General features: G+C 59.5%; 1 protein-coding gene across 2 annotated transcripts in view; it reads right to left on the minus strand.

Annotated features, from left to right (window-relative positions):
* Positions 1-1,037: 1,037 nt before the first annotated feature.
* Positions 1,038-12,417, minus strand: part of NUDCD1 (NudC domain containing 1) — a 31,214-nt gene continuing 19,834 nt past the window's right edge. Inside the window, exons 7-12 of one of the 2 annotated variants that reach the window (XM_078875938.1) lie at positions 10,951-11,071; positions 8,919-9,032; positions 5,685-5,844; positions 2,749-2,927; positions 1,812-1,946; positions 1,038-1,561 (exon numbers count right to left, since the gene is read on the minus strand). In XM_078875938.1, coding sequence (XP_078732064.1) covers positions 1,821-1,946; positions 2,749-2,927; positions 5,685-5,844; positions 8,919-9,032; positions 10,951-11,071 — 700 coding nt within the window. In that variant the 3' untranslated portion in view covers positions 1,038-1,561; positions 1,812-1,820. Of the gene's footprint in view, positions 1,947-2,748; positions 2,928-5,684; positions 5,845-8,918; positions 9,033-10,950; positions 11,072-12,417 lie in introns of both variants that reach the window. The other variant, XM_078875937.1, reaches the window with a different exon arrangement.

A 12,417-nucleotide genomic window follows, 5' to 3' on the forward strand; every position in this document is an offset into this window, starting at 1 on the left:
ACCCTGACTACCCCCTATTGCGACCCCCAAGATGCTGGCGACTCGGCGCCCATCGCGGATAATTCCACTGGGCCCGCGGCTGGAACCTCCTCCGCCCGATTGTCGGCCACACGGAATGGCACGGCAGCAAATGGGGGGGGGGGGGTGAAACTCTCTGCCCGTGATGCGAGGGGGTGTAGAGCGAGGAGAGGGGAGAGCGGAGAGGCGCGGAAATGGACAGAGGACGGGGCAAGAGGGGAGGGAGGTGGGTCCGCACTCAGCCTGGTTTCCTCCACCTTGCCCTTGCCCCCCCCCCCCCACCTGGACTAATGACTCTGCGACCTTGGGCCTTGGCCCCTGACGCGTTAATTAAGCGGAGCGCGCCGCGTGGGGTCAGCGCGAGTGAAGATCCCCCGGCACGACGTCCATCATCGTCATCGGCGATGTTCACCTCGGGAGAGACCAGCGGTGGAAGTTGTGGCCATGCCATCGTTGCTGTTATTTGGTGACCACGACAGGGTTAAGTTTTGAGCCTCACCGAGTCTCAAGGCTCTCCTGCATCCAGCAGTGGCTTGGCAGTCGCACCCATCTCTCGGTGACCCGGCGACCCTCTCCTCGCCCCGACAGCGCTCGTCATGAACGCGCAGAGCGAGACCTCCGTTTGGAGATGCCCCCACTCCCAAGGGTCGGGGCGAATCCCAGAGAAAAACCGCGTCCCATTGGGGAGCCCGCGCTCGGCCTCCCGCCGACCACGACAATGCCGCGCACCATCGACCCCACCGCGCTCGCTCTCTTCACTCCGCACCGCCGACAAGGACGCCAGAGGGATCGGGGCAGGCACCAGTTTGTGATTACAGCGCTCAGTGAACCGCCTGTGTGCCAATTGCAGAGTTGTCACCCCATGCCCGGTCCGAAACTCCTGCCTGCCCGTTCTCTCTGGCGTCGTCCAGAACTTCTCATCTCGACCGCTCCCCTTCCCCCCCCAACCCCCGCCCCCCCCCCATCTGGCAGGAGCAACCATGAACAACAGCGTGTGTGGCCTTTAATAGAAACACGGATCTAGCAAGAGTAATCGGCGACGCTATTGACACAATGGCCATTGTTCACAAGCAGCACAGGGAGAGACCGCAGAGGTGCAGTGACCTCAGTGGGGGGGGGGGGGGTCTCTGTGAATCGATCGCCCCGTGTTGTTACACGAGATGATTCCATCACGGGGGGATGGGGGGGGGGATTAGCTCGCACGCTATTGGCCGTAGGCGGGGTTGGGGGTGCGAACGGAGCAGCGAGAGGTCGCTGTTGGTTGAAGGTTGCCACCAGATGGGACACGGTCCGGTCTGTTGGATTTCGCCAGGGAGCCAACGCCACTCCGGCTCGTTACCATGGCAGCTGTCCAACACGGGAAGCACGAAGAGGTCCTTCCTGTGGTTCCCTCGCAGCCAAAGGGCGACCGTGAGCGCGACTGCGCGCCATGAGCACGCACTGGCCGAGGGGTAAAAAGAATTTGCCTTTATTTCAGAGCGGGCGAGTGAAGGACGGTGGGCGGGATGGGCGGCGAGCGCGCTGAGGGATGGAGGCCTCTCCTCTGTGGAGAAACGATCGACTCGGATGCAACATTATCACCACCATCATCATGATCGCCCTTCACACGATATCGCAATCACCACCACCATCACCTCCTTCCCACCAGACATCGTGTGTGTGGTTCAACAGGGCGGCGTGTGTGTGTGTGGTTCTGCAAGGTGGCGTGTGTGTGTGGTTCTTCAAAGGAAGCGTGTGTGTGTGGTTCTTCAAAGGAAGCGTGTGTGTGCTTCTGTAAGGCGGCGTGTGTGTACGTCTCTGCACTATCCGTGCGCCGTCTCTGTGACGCGCAGCGCCAGCAGCTTGCTCTGCGTGAGCAGGAACACTCGCTCGTCCGTCACCACGAAGCCCAGGAAGGGCTCGGAGCCAGCGGCTTCCAGCGTGGCCACCTGCAGGAGACACGAGCGCCGCTCACCTCACCATCGCTCTCACCGCACCCTTCCACTCACCTCACCGGCACCCTCGCCCTCGCCGCATACATAGTCATGCATATCGTGCTTTGTTTCTCATGTATTTCCGGAACGTTGCTAGGCTGGCTTCGGGGTAGAGATTACTGGCGTAAGGGACCGGCTATCCACAACAATCCTATATTCTCATTCCCTGTATTCCTATAATCATATAATGTTAGGTGGATGTGGCTGCCAAATTTATTCCTGGAACACATTCCTGGAACTCTGTAAACGCACGGAGACACAGATCCCTGTACACACTTCCGCCATCATCGTTGTCGCTCTCTCCAACTTCTTTGTCCCGCGAAAATGCACCTGCGTGCTGCACGCGTCGTCACCCGAGACTAGGAAAATCCGGAGTGGAGTGTTGTGCTTCCTGAACCGGGGCCTGAGAGCTGCTGCCACCGGCACGCGTGGAGATAGAGGTGAAACTGCGATACGAAGTTTGGGAGTCCTTGGCTCCGCTTGGACAGCACGGCTGCGGCTCTCGCACGCATGAGCCAATGAGGGCGGCTCGGGCCAGGCCTGCCTGCCTGCCAGTGCCTAAATGGGCTTCATGACGTTGATGCCACGTGGGGGGTAGTGTTAGCTTTTGTTGTTTTTATTGGAGGAGGCAGTGGGGGCAACGCCGGCACGCCACGCGTCCATCCCCGCGGTCGTTATGTTAGTGCCGCCGTCTCGGCTCCGTGGGCGTGGTTATATTGGTGTCGTTGTTGCGCTGCCGGCGGGCCGGCACGTTCACCTGCTGGCGCGCGACGCGCCCGTCCCCCGGGCGGCCGCGCTTGCGGAGCTGCGTGCCGGGCGACGCGGCCGGCTGGCGGTAGAGGAAGACGCGGCGCGAGCACTCGCACAGCGCCGCGAATGCGCGGCCGGGCGCGCACGCCAGGAACTTGCGCTCCTGCTTGGAGGCTTGAACGTAGCCTGCAGCACGGGAGGGGGGCAGCGCGGGGGAGCGGAACACAGAGCAGATTGTACACACAGTACGGAAACACACGGACAACACAAGAGCATGCAGACTACACAGCACACAATAAATACAGCGCTTAAACACACACAGCACACACGAGTACAGGGTAACAGTACACACATGCAACACAGAAACAGACAGCAGACATACACAACAGACAGCGCGCACACACAGCGCGCACACACAGCGCACACACAGCGCGCACACAGCGCGCACACAGCTTCGCCACCTGCTACATGACTCAGTTGACCCCCTGCACAGACACCAGATCATGGGTCAGTAGGAGGCACAGGCCAATCAGATTCCACCACACGGCCGCAGGGAGGGGGGTGTGGTTTGTGGGCCGTGGGCCACGATGGCCCTCCCTCACCCCGGGCCCCGTCGGCCCGCGAGAGAGTGAATCCGGCTCGGGGAGGAGGCGGCTGAATCTCAGATTAAATAATCCACGAGCCACTCGAGAAGGAAATTAAATTCACCAAAGTGACAGGACGTCAACAAGGCCGCCCGTCGTCACCCCCTGTCACCGGGGCGAACCCTCAGAAGTTAAAACGGAGAGGCGGCCGGGCGGCTGGCCGGGTGGCTCGGAGGTAAGAGACGCCGAACCGCCGGGAGATCCAGGGTCCAATCCGGGTCACAGCTGCTGCCCGCGATTGCAAGGGAGCGGGGTTCACAAGGGAGTCACGAGCGACTCGCACGGAAACTCACGGGTGTCGCCGCGAGACAGCGGCGCCAATAGCGCAGCAGGGATAAAAGCGGGGAAAACGACAACAATTTCCCTGTGAAACCACAGCCGCTACCAAGTGAGAATCACCCCTTGTGGACGCCGCTCGGTTGGCTCGGAGACGATTTTCCTAGAGCAGTGGATCCGCTCAGCAGCGCCAGGCTCCGGCTCAATTAATCACCGTCAGCGCCAACATACGGCGCGTCCACAAATCAGCGCCGCCCCATCAATCTCGTAAAGGGATCTCCCGGGCTGCCGGTCGCCATCAGGGACCGCTCCTCGCCGGCCCTTCCAAGTCACCGCGACGGCACCCGCGGGTATTCCGCACACGCGTGCGTCACGCATCACGCGTCGCGCGCTAGCCGCGACACAGCCAAAGCCGCGACACAGCCAAAGCCGCGACACAGCCAAAGCCGCGACACAGCCACAGCCGCGACACAGCCAAAGCCGCGGCGGGCACGGCGAGCGCGGCTCGCAGCGGCGAGGGTGGCGGCGTCGCCGCGAGGGTTAAACAGGCGACGCTGCGAGTGGTAACGCGGCGTGATAATTGTGCGCGTGGCAAATTACGCGCGGACACGCGCTCGGGCATGCGGTCCCGTGGCCTCGCACGACCCCCCCCCCCCCGCCATACGCATGCGTTCATTAGACCACAGGTTTTGCGACCCACAGGAAGGGAGTGAGGAGCCGTGACTCCAGGATTTTTAACCCGTGCCCACGATTCAAGTCATTACTGGGGAAGGGAGATTGACAGGGATCGTAGACCTGTGCGTGCGGAATTCGTCAGTGAGCAGCGTGGGTGGGTGACGTGCGTCATCAAGCAGCGGGACACTGGGGCAGCGAGGAAAGGTTTCCGTGACCGCTGCAGCGAAGATGATCGCCCACTCCCCATCGCTCATGATGATGCAAACCAGAATACGCCCGACCTCATAGAAACTCACAAGGCGAGCAGCATGGAGCCTGGTCCGTAATTGAGTGTGAGACCTGTCCCTTTAAACTCTAACTCTAAACCCTAACTGTAACCAATAACCTCCAACCCTTAAACCTATCGTCTAGCTTTAGCCCTGTATCTGTGGCGCTGTGGGGGGGGGTCGGCATGGCGTGCTTGAAAACCGTTAATGCAATCGGCAGCGACAACGGGCAGCTGTACCATGTAAGTGTGCGTGTGTGTGTGCGTGTGTGCGTGTGTGCGTGCGTGCGTGCGTGCGTGCGTGTGAGCATGAACCCGGCGACCTGAGTTCTATTCCCGCTCACGGTCAACACCAGTGATGATTATCTGAACCGGTTCTGGGCCTCCCCGAGGTCGACTCAGCCTCAAATAAGTACCTGGCGCGACGTGTCAAAATTTTCCAACAGAAGTGGCCGGGCGTGGTGCTGGCCACCCACCCCTTTGTGTATCGTGTTGGCCCGAACAAGTGCTCGCTAACAGCACTTGCCCCAAAAACCTGTTAAGACTATACGGGGGATCTTTGTCTTTGTGTGCACGGGGTTATAAACGAGACTGACTTATCGGGCTTGGCGTGTGTGCTGACAGGACCCGGCCACACCGACTTAGCATGGCAATCCCTCCACAAGCCACCGCATCGATCGCTATTCATCGTGAACAAGCGGTTGGCTGGCTCGCCGAGGACTCTCTCCATGCACACGCCGGAATCGCCCGAGTCCATCCAGAATCGCTGCTACCGCCGGCGACAGAATTTGCGCGGCGATCGAAAACTCGTTACGGTGAGTGCAGGGGTTGCGGGGCGATGTCCCCCCGCGATCGTCGGTGCGTTACCGGCCGCTCTCCCAAACCCCCCCCCCACACACCACCCCCTTCCGTGTTGCGAGTTCACGCGGCCGCTTTTGTTTGAGTTCACGGAACCCATGCTACCCAAGGGCTCAAGAGTTCGGGCCTATTATGGCACCATGCGACGCGTACCCTTTCATCTTGTGCCGTGCGTCGTATCCCCCGCCCGCCGCGCCCTGTGCAACGTCCCCCATCCACGCTCACCCAGGGCGTTGAACGTGTCCAAGTGCTCCCAGGGCCGGGCGTCGTCCTGGGGCCGCGGGCGCCACAGCAGCGCGTCCACGTCGTGCCGCAGGCACAGGCCCGGCATGTCCCCCGCCGCGAGCTGTGCCGTGAACAGGAACTGGTGGCCGCCCAGGTTCACCTGGCAAGGCACCGGCACAACCCGTGGTCAGGGCCGCCACGCCGCCGCCACGCCGGGGCCCGCCGCTCTCCTCTCACGCTGAAAAGGATTCGGCTTATCGTGGCCTGAATATTACCCCCGACCCTTCCGACTGCCCCCCACCCCGGCATGTATTAATCACCGCGTACTGCGCACGTGGCACAGATACACCGCGGCCATTCACAACACAGCAACAAAAAACCGAACAATGCATAACGGAAGCCAGGAAAGATGCATGCTGGTGATTACCCCGGGAGACAGACAGAGGCACACGTGGATGAGAGAAGACACGCAGGTGAACGACATCATCCAAGTGAGCGGGGCATGGGCAGGATGCAATTGCCGACGGTCAAGAACGGTGCCGGAGCAGCATCCGAGGAACGGGACGTGTCCGACAGGGCGTCCACCGAGGAGACGGAGGGATGGAATGGGCTCGTGCGCAGGTGCTGGGACGAATGTTGCATCGCAGGATCACGAGAGAGAGCGGCGGCTTGGGGAGTCCTTAATCCAGCAGTGGGTTACTCGTGGCTGATGATGGTAATGATGAGAACCAACCACCCCCCCACCTCCCCCCATCTCCCGTCGTCAAGACCCTTGCCCCCCCCCCTCCCAGGACCCTCGTCCTCCCGCGTGCACGCCTCTCTCGCTCTCTCACTCCCGTCCTTGCATTAAGACCGCGGCGTGGGCAATTTGTCCCAATTGTTCATTGAAAAACCTAATCTCAGCAGCACTGGTTCTCAAGCACCTCGGAGGCACAGCGGGGGGAGATGACTGCGTTGTTCACTCGGCCTTCAGGAGGGACGCGCGGAGCCTCGCGGGAGCGGCGCATGTGCTCGGCTCCATGGCCCTTTGACCATTTGTCCCCGGTTTCGTTCAGACTGCGCGACGGCAATCAGCGACGTGTCACGACGCGGAGAGTTCTCTCCGGCGCGTTTGCGGTTATCGCCGTGCGCCGTCCGGTGCGTCTCTCCGCGTGCTGGCAGCATCTTCGGCGCGTGGAGCGAAACGTGGTACGCGCGAAAGTGCCGCTGCCGAACGCAGCCGCTTTTGTCTCTCCGATACCGATGTTTTACACACCGCACCAGATACCATTTTAAGGCTAAGTCGAGCTAGGAGAAGCCCAGGACCGGTTCAGACATCCGTTACGGGTGTTGGCCATAAGCGGGAATCGACCTCGGATTGAGTTCATAGCGCAATGCGCTGACCTACTACACTAATGCGCTGACCGCTACACTAACACGCACGCACCCAAGATCTTGAGCACTCGCACATTCAAACGCCCACGCCTTTACACACTCGAACGCCCACACTAGCCCTGCCGCCCGCTGTAGCTCGAGAGGGAAGAATAAGAATAGGGATGCCAATTTATTTATTTATTCACTGTTCGGATGAGAAACGCGGGGGGAAGGGGGGGGGGGCGGTGGGCCCTTCTCGTAATGATGACACTTGAGCCTCGTGCACCGGGCGGTGCTCGCCGACACGCGGCGCGCACGGAATGCCGATTCTCCTCGACGGGGACCATCTCGGCGAGAGACCGAGGAGGGATCGCGGCGCCAAACACGCGGCCCGGGACGACGCAGAACGCTCGTGCGACCTTTTGCCCCGCGGGGGTTTTGCACCGAACGCCCGCGTGCGGCCCTCGCGAAATAATTACCGCGGCCGGCTTTGAGCTGTCTCCGGCAACCGGTGACACTGCTCGGAGCCAGGCCGGATGTCTGAGGCATCCGTTGTTCGCCGTCATTTATTTGCTTATTTGTTTATTTCTTCGATTTGTCACAAACTTCACTGCGCTGTAGGGAAATTAATCCGCCGATCGTGGATGACGACTCGACGAGATAACCCGAGGGCGGGCGGGCGGCCGGCGCGTCGGGGCGGCGTGCCGGGAGATCGGTGACGCGTCTGCTGGGAGACGATGGGTGGTGCAATGGTTAGCTCACCCTGTTTCAAAACCCGGCGACCAGAGTTCGATTGCCGCTCACGGCCACCAGCAACCAGTGGCGATTATCAGAACGGGTCCTGGCTCTCTCCTAGGTCCGATCATCTTTAAAATGAGCACCCTGTGCGGCACTGGGAGACAAAGACGGCCGGGCGTGTGCCATGCCAGCTTTCATTAGGTGCTACTAGCCGACAGCACTTGCTCCGGACAGTCTGTCGAGGCTACACGGTGATCGTTGTCTTTGTGTGGCGGGAGCAGGGCCACGCCTCATCGGCTCCAGACGCGGCCGCTTGGCATCGCCCGCCAGACGAGCGGCGGGGAAAACGACGTGGTGACAAACGCATCGTCAAAAAGGGCGCACGCGCAGACCAATTCGCTGTTTCCCTTCCGTAAGCGTTTGCCATCATCGTCGTCATCATCACGGCATCGGTCGGGGATGCTTTGTGGATTCATCACTGGTTTGGCGCAACTTTCATCGATTTGTTTGGCTTTCGCTCTGGCGAGTCCCGAATTGCAGCACAGCTTTACTCTGAAGTGTCGTTTACGGGAGCTATACGCAGACAGACAGAGCCGACGCTTAACAAAGCATTCACACTCTCAAAAACCTCGGTTGCACACGCGAGGAGGAAATGGACTCGTGTGCCGGATCGTGAACTCAAACCCACCGGCGCCGAGTGAGCACGCAGGGAATGACGGTGGCAGTGGTCGATGGAAATTACAAAACGAGTTTTCAAGTGGCCCCAAGATAAAAGCTGAAATTATCACCACAGGTGGGGTTAAGGGGGAATGGGGGGGGGTCTGTATTTGGCGGAAATTTTCCTGGGCTCCACCACCCCCCCCCCCCATCTCAATGCATGCCTCCTTCCCCACCCCCAACCCACGGCGATTTTCGCTCCATTACGAAGCAATCTGTGTTAATTGCGGTCGGCGCAATTATCCGACGCGCGTTTGCTCGGGGGTAGCAATTTTCCCGCGGAGCGAGGCCTCCGCATCGATTCCCCGATTCCACACCCACCCCGCCACCCCCTGCACGGCCGCTCTCGCCCACAGGGTCATCGTCCTCACCATCGTCCTCCTCACCGACGGTGCGTGGTGTGGCGAGTCGACCGAGCACGCTCACCGTGTAGGTTCGCGCGTGAGAGTCGCCGTCGATGCGGCACAACGTGGCCATCTCCTCGGGAGCGGCGTCACACTCCTCCAGCTGCTGCGGGTTGTACGCCACCTGCTCCACGGGCTGACGGCGCAACCACGGTCACCACCACGACCAGCACCACGGCAATTACCACAATCGCGACCGTGATCACGATAGCCGTTCGAACCACAGCTACACGAAAACTACAACCGCAATCAATCTGAACCCAAAAAAATCAGTTTACAACCACGGTTGACAACATGATCCGCAACCACAACCTTGGTGATAACGTCGCGGCAAAGGAGGAGAAGCTCACACAGTGGCGCCCACACTAGCCACACACCAGCCACACACCAGCCTACCAGACACCTCCAAAACAGTTCCACAATCAGCACACAAATTGCGAACGACATCACAATGAATGTTTGACGTCCACTGTGAAGCAGGCGGTGCACACAGTACTTTTTACGGTAAATATGCCCGCAATATTCACCAGGGCGGCCACTCGATTCGAACCGTGAACCTCATATTTAATTAATTCTGTTGTATTACATGGATTGGGCACTTGAGTATGGAGATCGGTGATGCCTGCCTCTGGCTATTATTATAATTATTTTGATCATCAAGAGGCACAGTCTCAGCTGCTCCTTCAGCCCGGCACATAAGTCATATGTACACGCGTGTGGGTGTGTGAGTGCGTGCGAGTGTGTCCCCGTGTGTGTGGAAAGCGGGGGTCCAAGCCGTTAGTGTGCTACGATTCGAACCCTGCAATTCGAGTTCAATTACTGCTCACAACAAATATTGGCGACGCGTATCTGAACCGGTTTCTCGCTCCCCCTAGGTCGACTCAGCCTTAAACGAGTACCTCGTGCAGTATGTAAACATCAGTACTGAGGATACAAAGGCCGCCGAGTGTGGCGCTCACCACACTATCTCATTTCACACGTGCGTCCTTTAATTTGCGGCGAGCGCGCCAATCCAGCAGGTTAACAACCGCTGTGCCATGCTAAATGGAGTAATTAGCATTTCCCGGCTCGGCAAGGAAGCGTGACAGCTGACACTCGATTAACGAGCAAATCTATGCCGGCACGAGCGCGCATCGCCACATGTCCCGGGTGCCAAATAACACTCATTAGCACCGACGAGAGAAACAGTTTAATCGGTTGAATAAATACCCGAACGAGCACGTGCCGCGGGCAGGCCGGGCTGCTGCGTCCGTAGCGAATGCGGCTGTCGAGCGATGGGACTCCCCGTCTCGCCGGAAGGACGGCGCGTCACGCCCGCGAGCGATCTCGACGCCGCGGCACTGTGAACGCCGTGTGGATGAGCCACGTTCACTGCCCGCATTGCCGGACACGGGCGTGCGCTCCGCCTGCCATCCAGCGCTTCGGAAGCGAGGGTTGGTGTATATATGTGTGGACGTATATATGCGTGTATATGTATGTAGAACTTCTTTCGCACCATACCTAGCCAACCGTACCAATAGGAGGTGCAGGCTTCTGTGAAACTCCCAAACCCGCCGAGCTACGAAGTAGCAAGGTGATGACAGCACAGCGAGTGGGTCAGTGAACCTGTCTGCCGGGACCTCGTGAGCGTTCTCCCATCGCATGCTTGGCGGGGTTTTCTCCGGGTTCTCCAGTTCCCTACCACGTGAAGCCAAACCCGCACGAGTGGAAAGATCATTCTCATTGTGGCCACATCACATACGCGTGACGAGTTCCCCCCCGGGTTCTCAGTTTGGCTTCGCGTGGGAGGGTACCATCAAGTGAATTGGCCAAACATCCCGATGCAGCAGGACGCTCCTGAAAGAGTCTCGAGACTCAGTGAGGCTTTCCTGGATAAACCAAACCCACTGTACGAACAAATGCTGTGCACTCGGGTAGCGTTTGCCAACGTCCTTGCGTGTGTTTGTGTTTGACACACGAGCGTCTCGCCGGCGCCAGGACCAGCGCGAGGAGGACACCAGAGCGGGCACCTGCACTGCACGGGCTCACGCCACGCCGCCGCTGCCGCCACCTACCCGCCGCTCAAAGTCGTCCCCTTGAGTCGCTCCGTTCGCTCCGTTCGCTCCACCCACTCCACCCGCCAGCAGCTCGGCCCAGTCCCCGCTAGGCTCGGCCTTCATGAGCGTGAGCTCCAGCCTGCACGCAACGCGAAGGTGCACGGCTCGCAAGGCGGCCACAGACTCGTACCCCCACGACGCGCCGCACCCCCACGACACGGTCGGTCTTTGGGTTGCGGGGGTCACGATTTGACTCGCGCATTGCTTAGCGTGGCCCTGTTTATACCGTCTCATTTTTATGTGTTTCACGTGCACCGTTTCTATTTTTAAGGGACAAGGCAATAATAAGTGAAAGTCAGAGGAGAAGAGGCTGGAAGATGTTGAGAGCCTGGACTCGAACAGAGGTAGGGAGTCGACAGCACGGGTGGCTGGGGAGAAAGACTTCTAGACTACAGGGGCAGCAGAGGAAGAGCAGCAACCTCCACCAAGCGAAGGCTGTGAACAAGCGTGGCAGCTGTCGACCGTAACTTGAAAGTATTTATTTTTTCCAATTAATAAAGCTTCAGGCTCGAGTGGAGCAGCCCCGTGACACACAGCGTGAGCTTACAGCGGTTTGTTAGTCTGGGCCGTGTCTGCTCAGGCTGGATGTGGCCCACGACTTAATTTCATACGGCCTGTGGCCCCACGAGGCCTCCTCCCATTTCTAAACCGCCTGCAGTGTTTCTCCGTCACTGCGAGCATCTTCGCCATACTGATCGGGGAGGGGGGGGGGGAGTATTTTCGACTTGGCAGTGACGTACGTTTAGCTTTGCGTTGTTATTAACTGGACGACGCTTACGTGAGTGACCTAACGTTGTGTGTGGCCGATCGGGGGAGCGGTGGCACAGTGGTTAGCGCCTTGCGTGATAAACTCAGCGACTCGATTCACGCTAGCCACCAACACCGGTGACGAATATCCGAACAGAGCCTGGGCCTCTCCTGTAGGTTGACTCGGCCTCAAATAAGTATCTGGTGCGATGTGTGAACATCAGTACTCGGGAGACAAAGGCGACCGGGCATGGTGTTGGCCACCCACCCCCTCGTGTGCAGTGCCAGCCTTCAAAGGTTCTCGCTAACAGCTCTTACCCAAAAAGTCGACTAAGGTTATACGGGGGATCTTTGTCTCTGCGTGACCTTCAATGGCCACGCAAAGGTTCCAACCACACAGCGTCGAGCTCCAGCCACTTTGCAGACGAATAAAGAACAACCAACGTACCTGAAACCATCACCATTGTAGCCACACACGGCGATCACGAAGGCGCTATGTCTCACAGATGGGTCGGAACCGCCGAGCGATTCGCGTGGTTTTCAAATTGGGCAATTGTAGCCCACGACGCCGGCACGTGGAGTCGCATTCCGGGCTGCCGCCGGGGTAGAAGCGAGAAAGCCCTGGAAGCAGGCGGGGCAGGCGCTGGCGCTCGTCTCGCACTGACGGCGCCGCCGCGG

Source organism: Lampetra fluviatilis, chromosome 42, assembly GCF_964198595.1.
Source record: "Lampetra fluviatilis chromosome 42, kcLamFluv1.1, whole genome shotgun sequence".
Lineage (NCBI taxonomy): Eukaryota > Metazoa > Chordata > Hyperoartia > Petromyzontiformes > Petromyzontidae > Lampetra > Lampetra fluviatilis.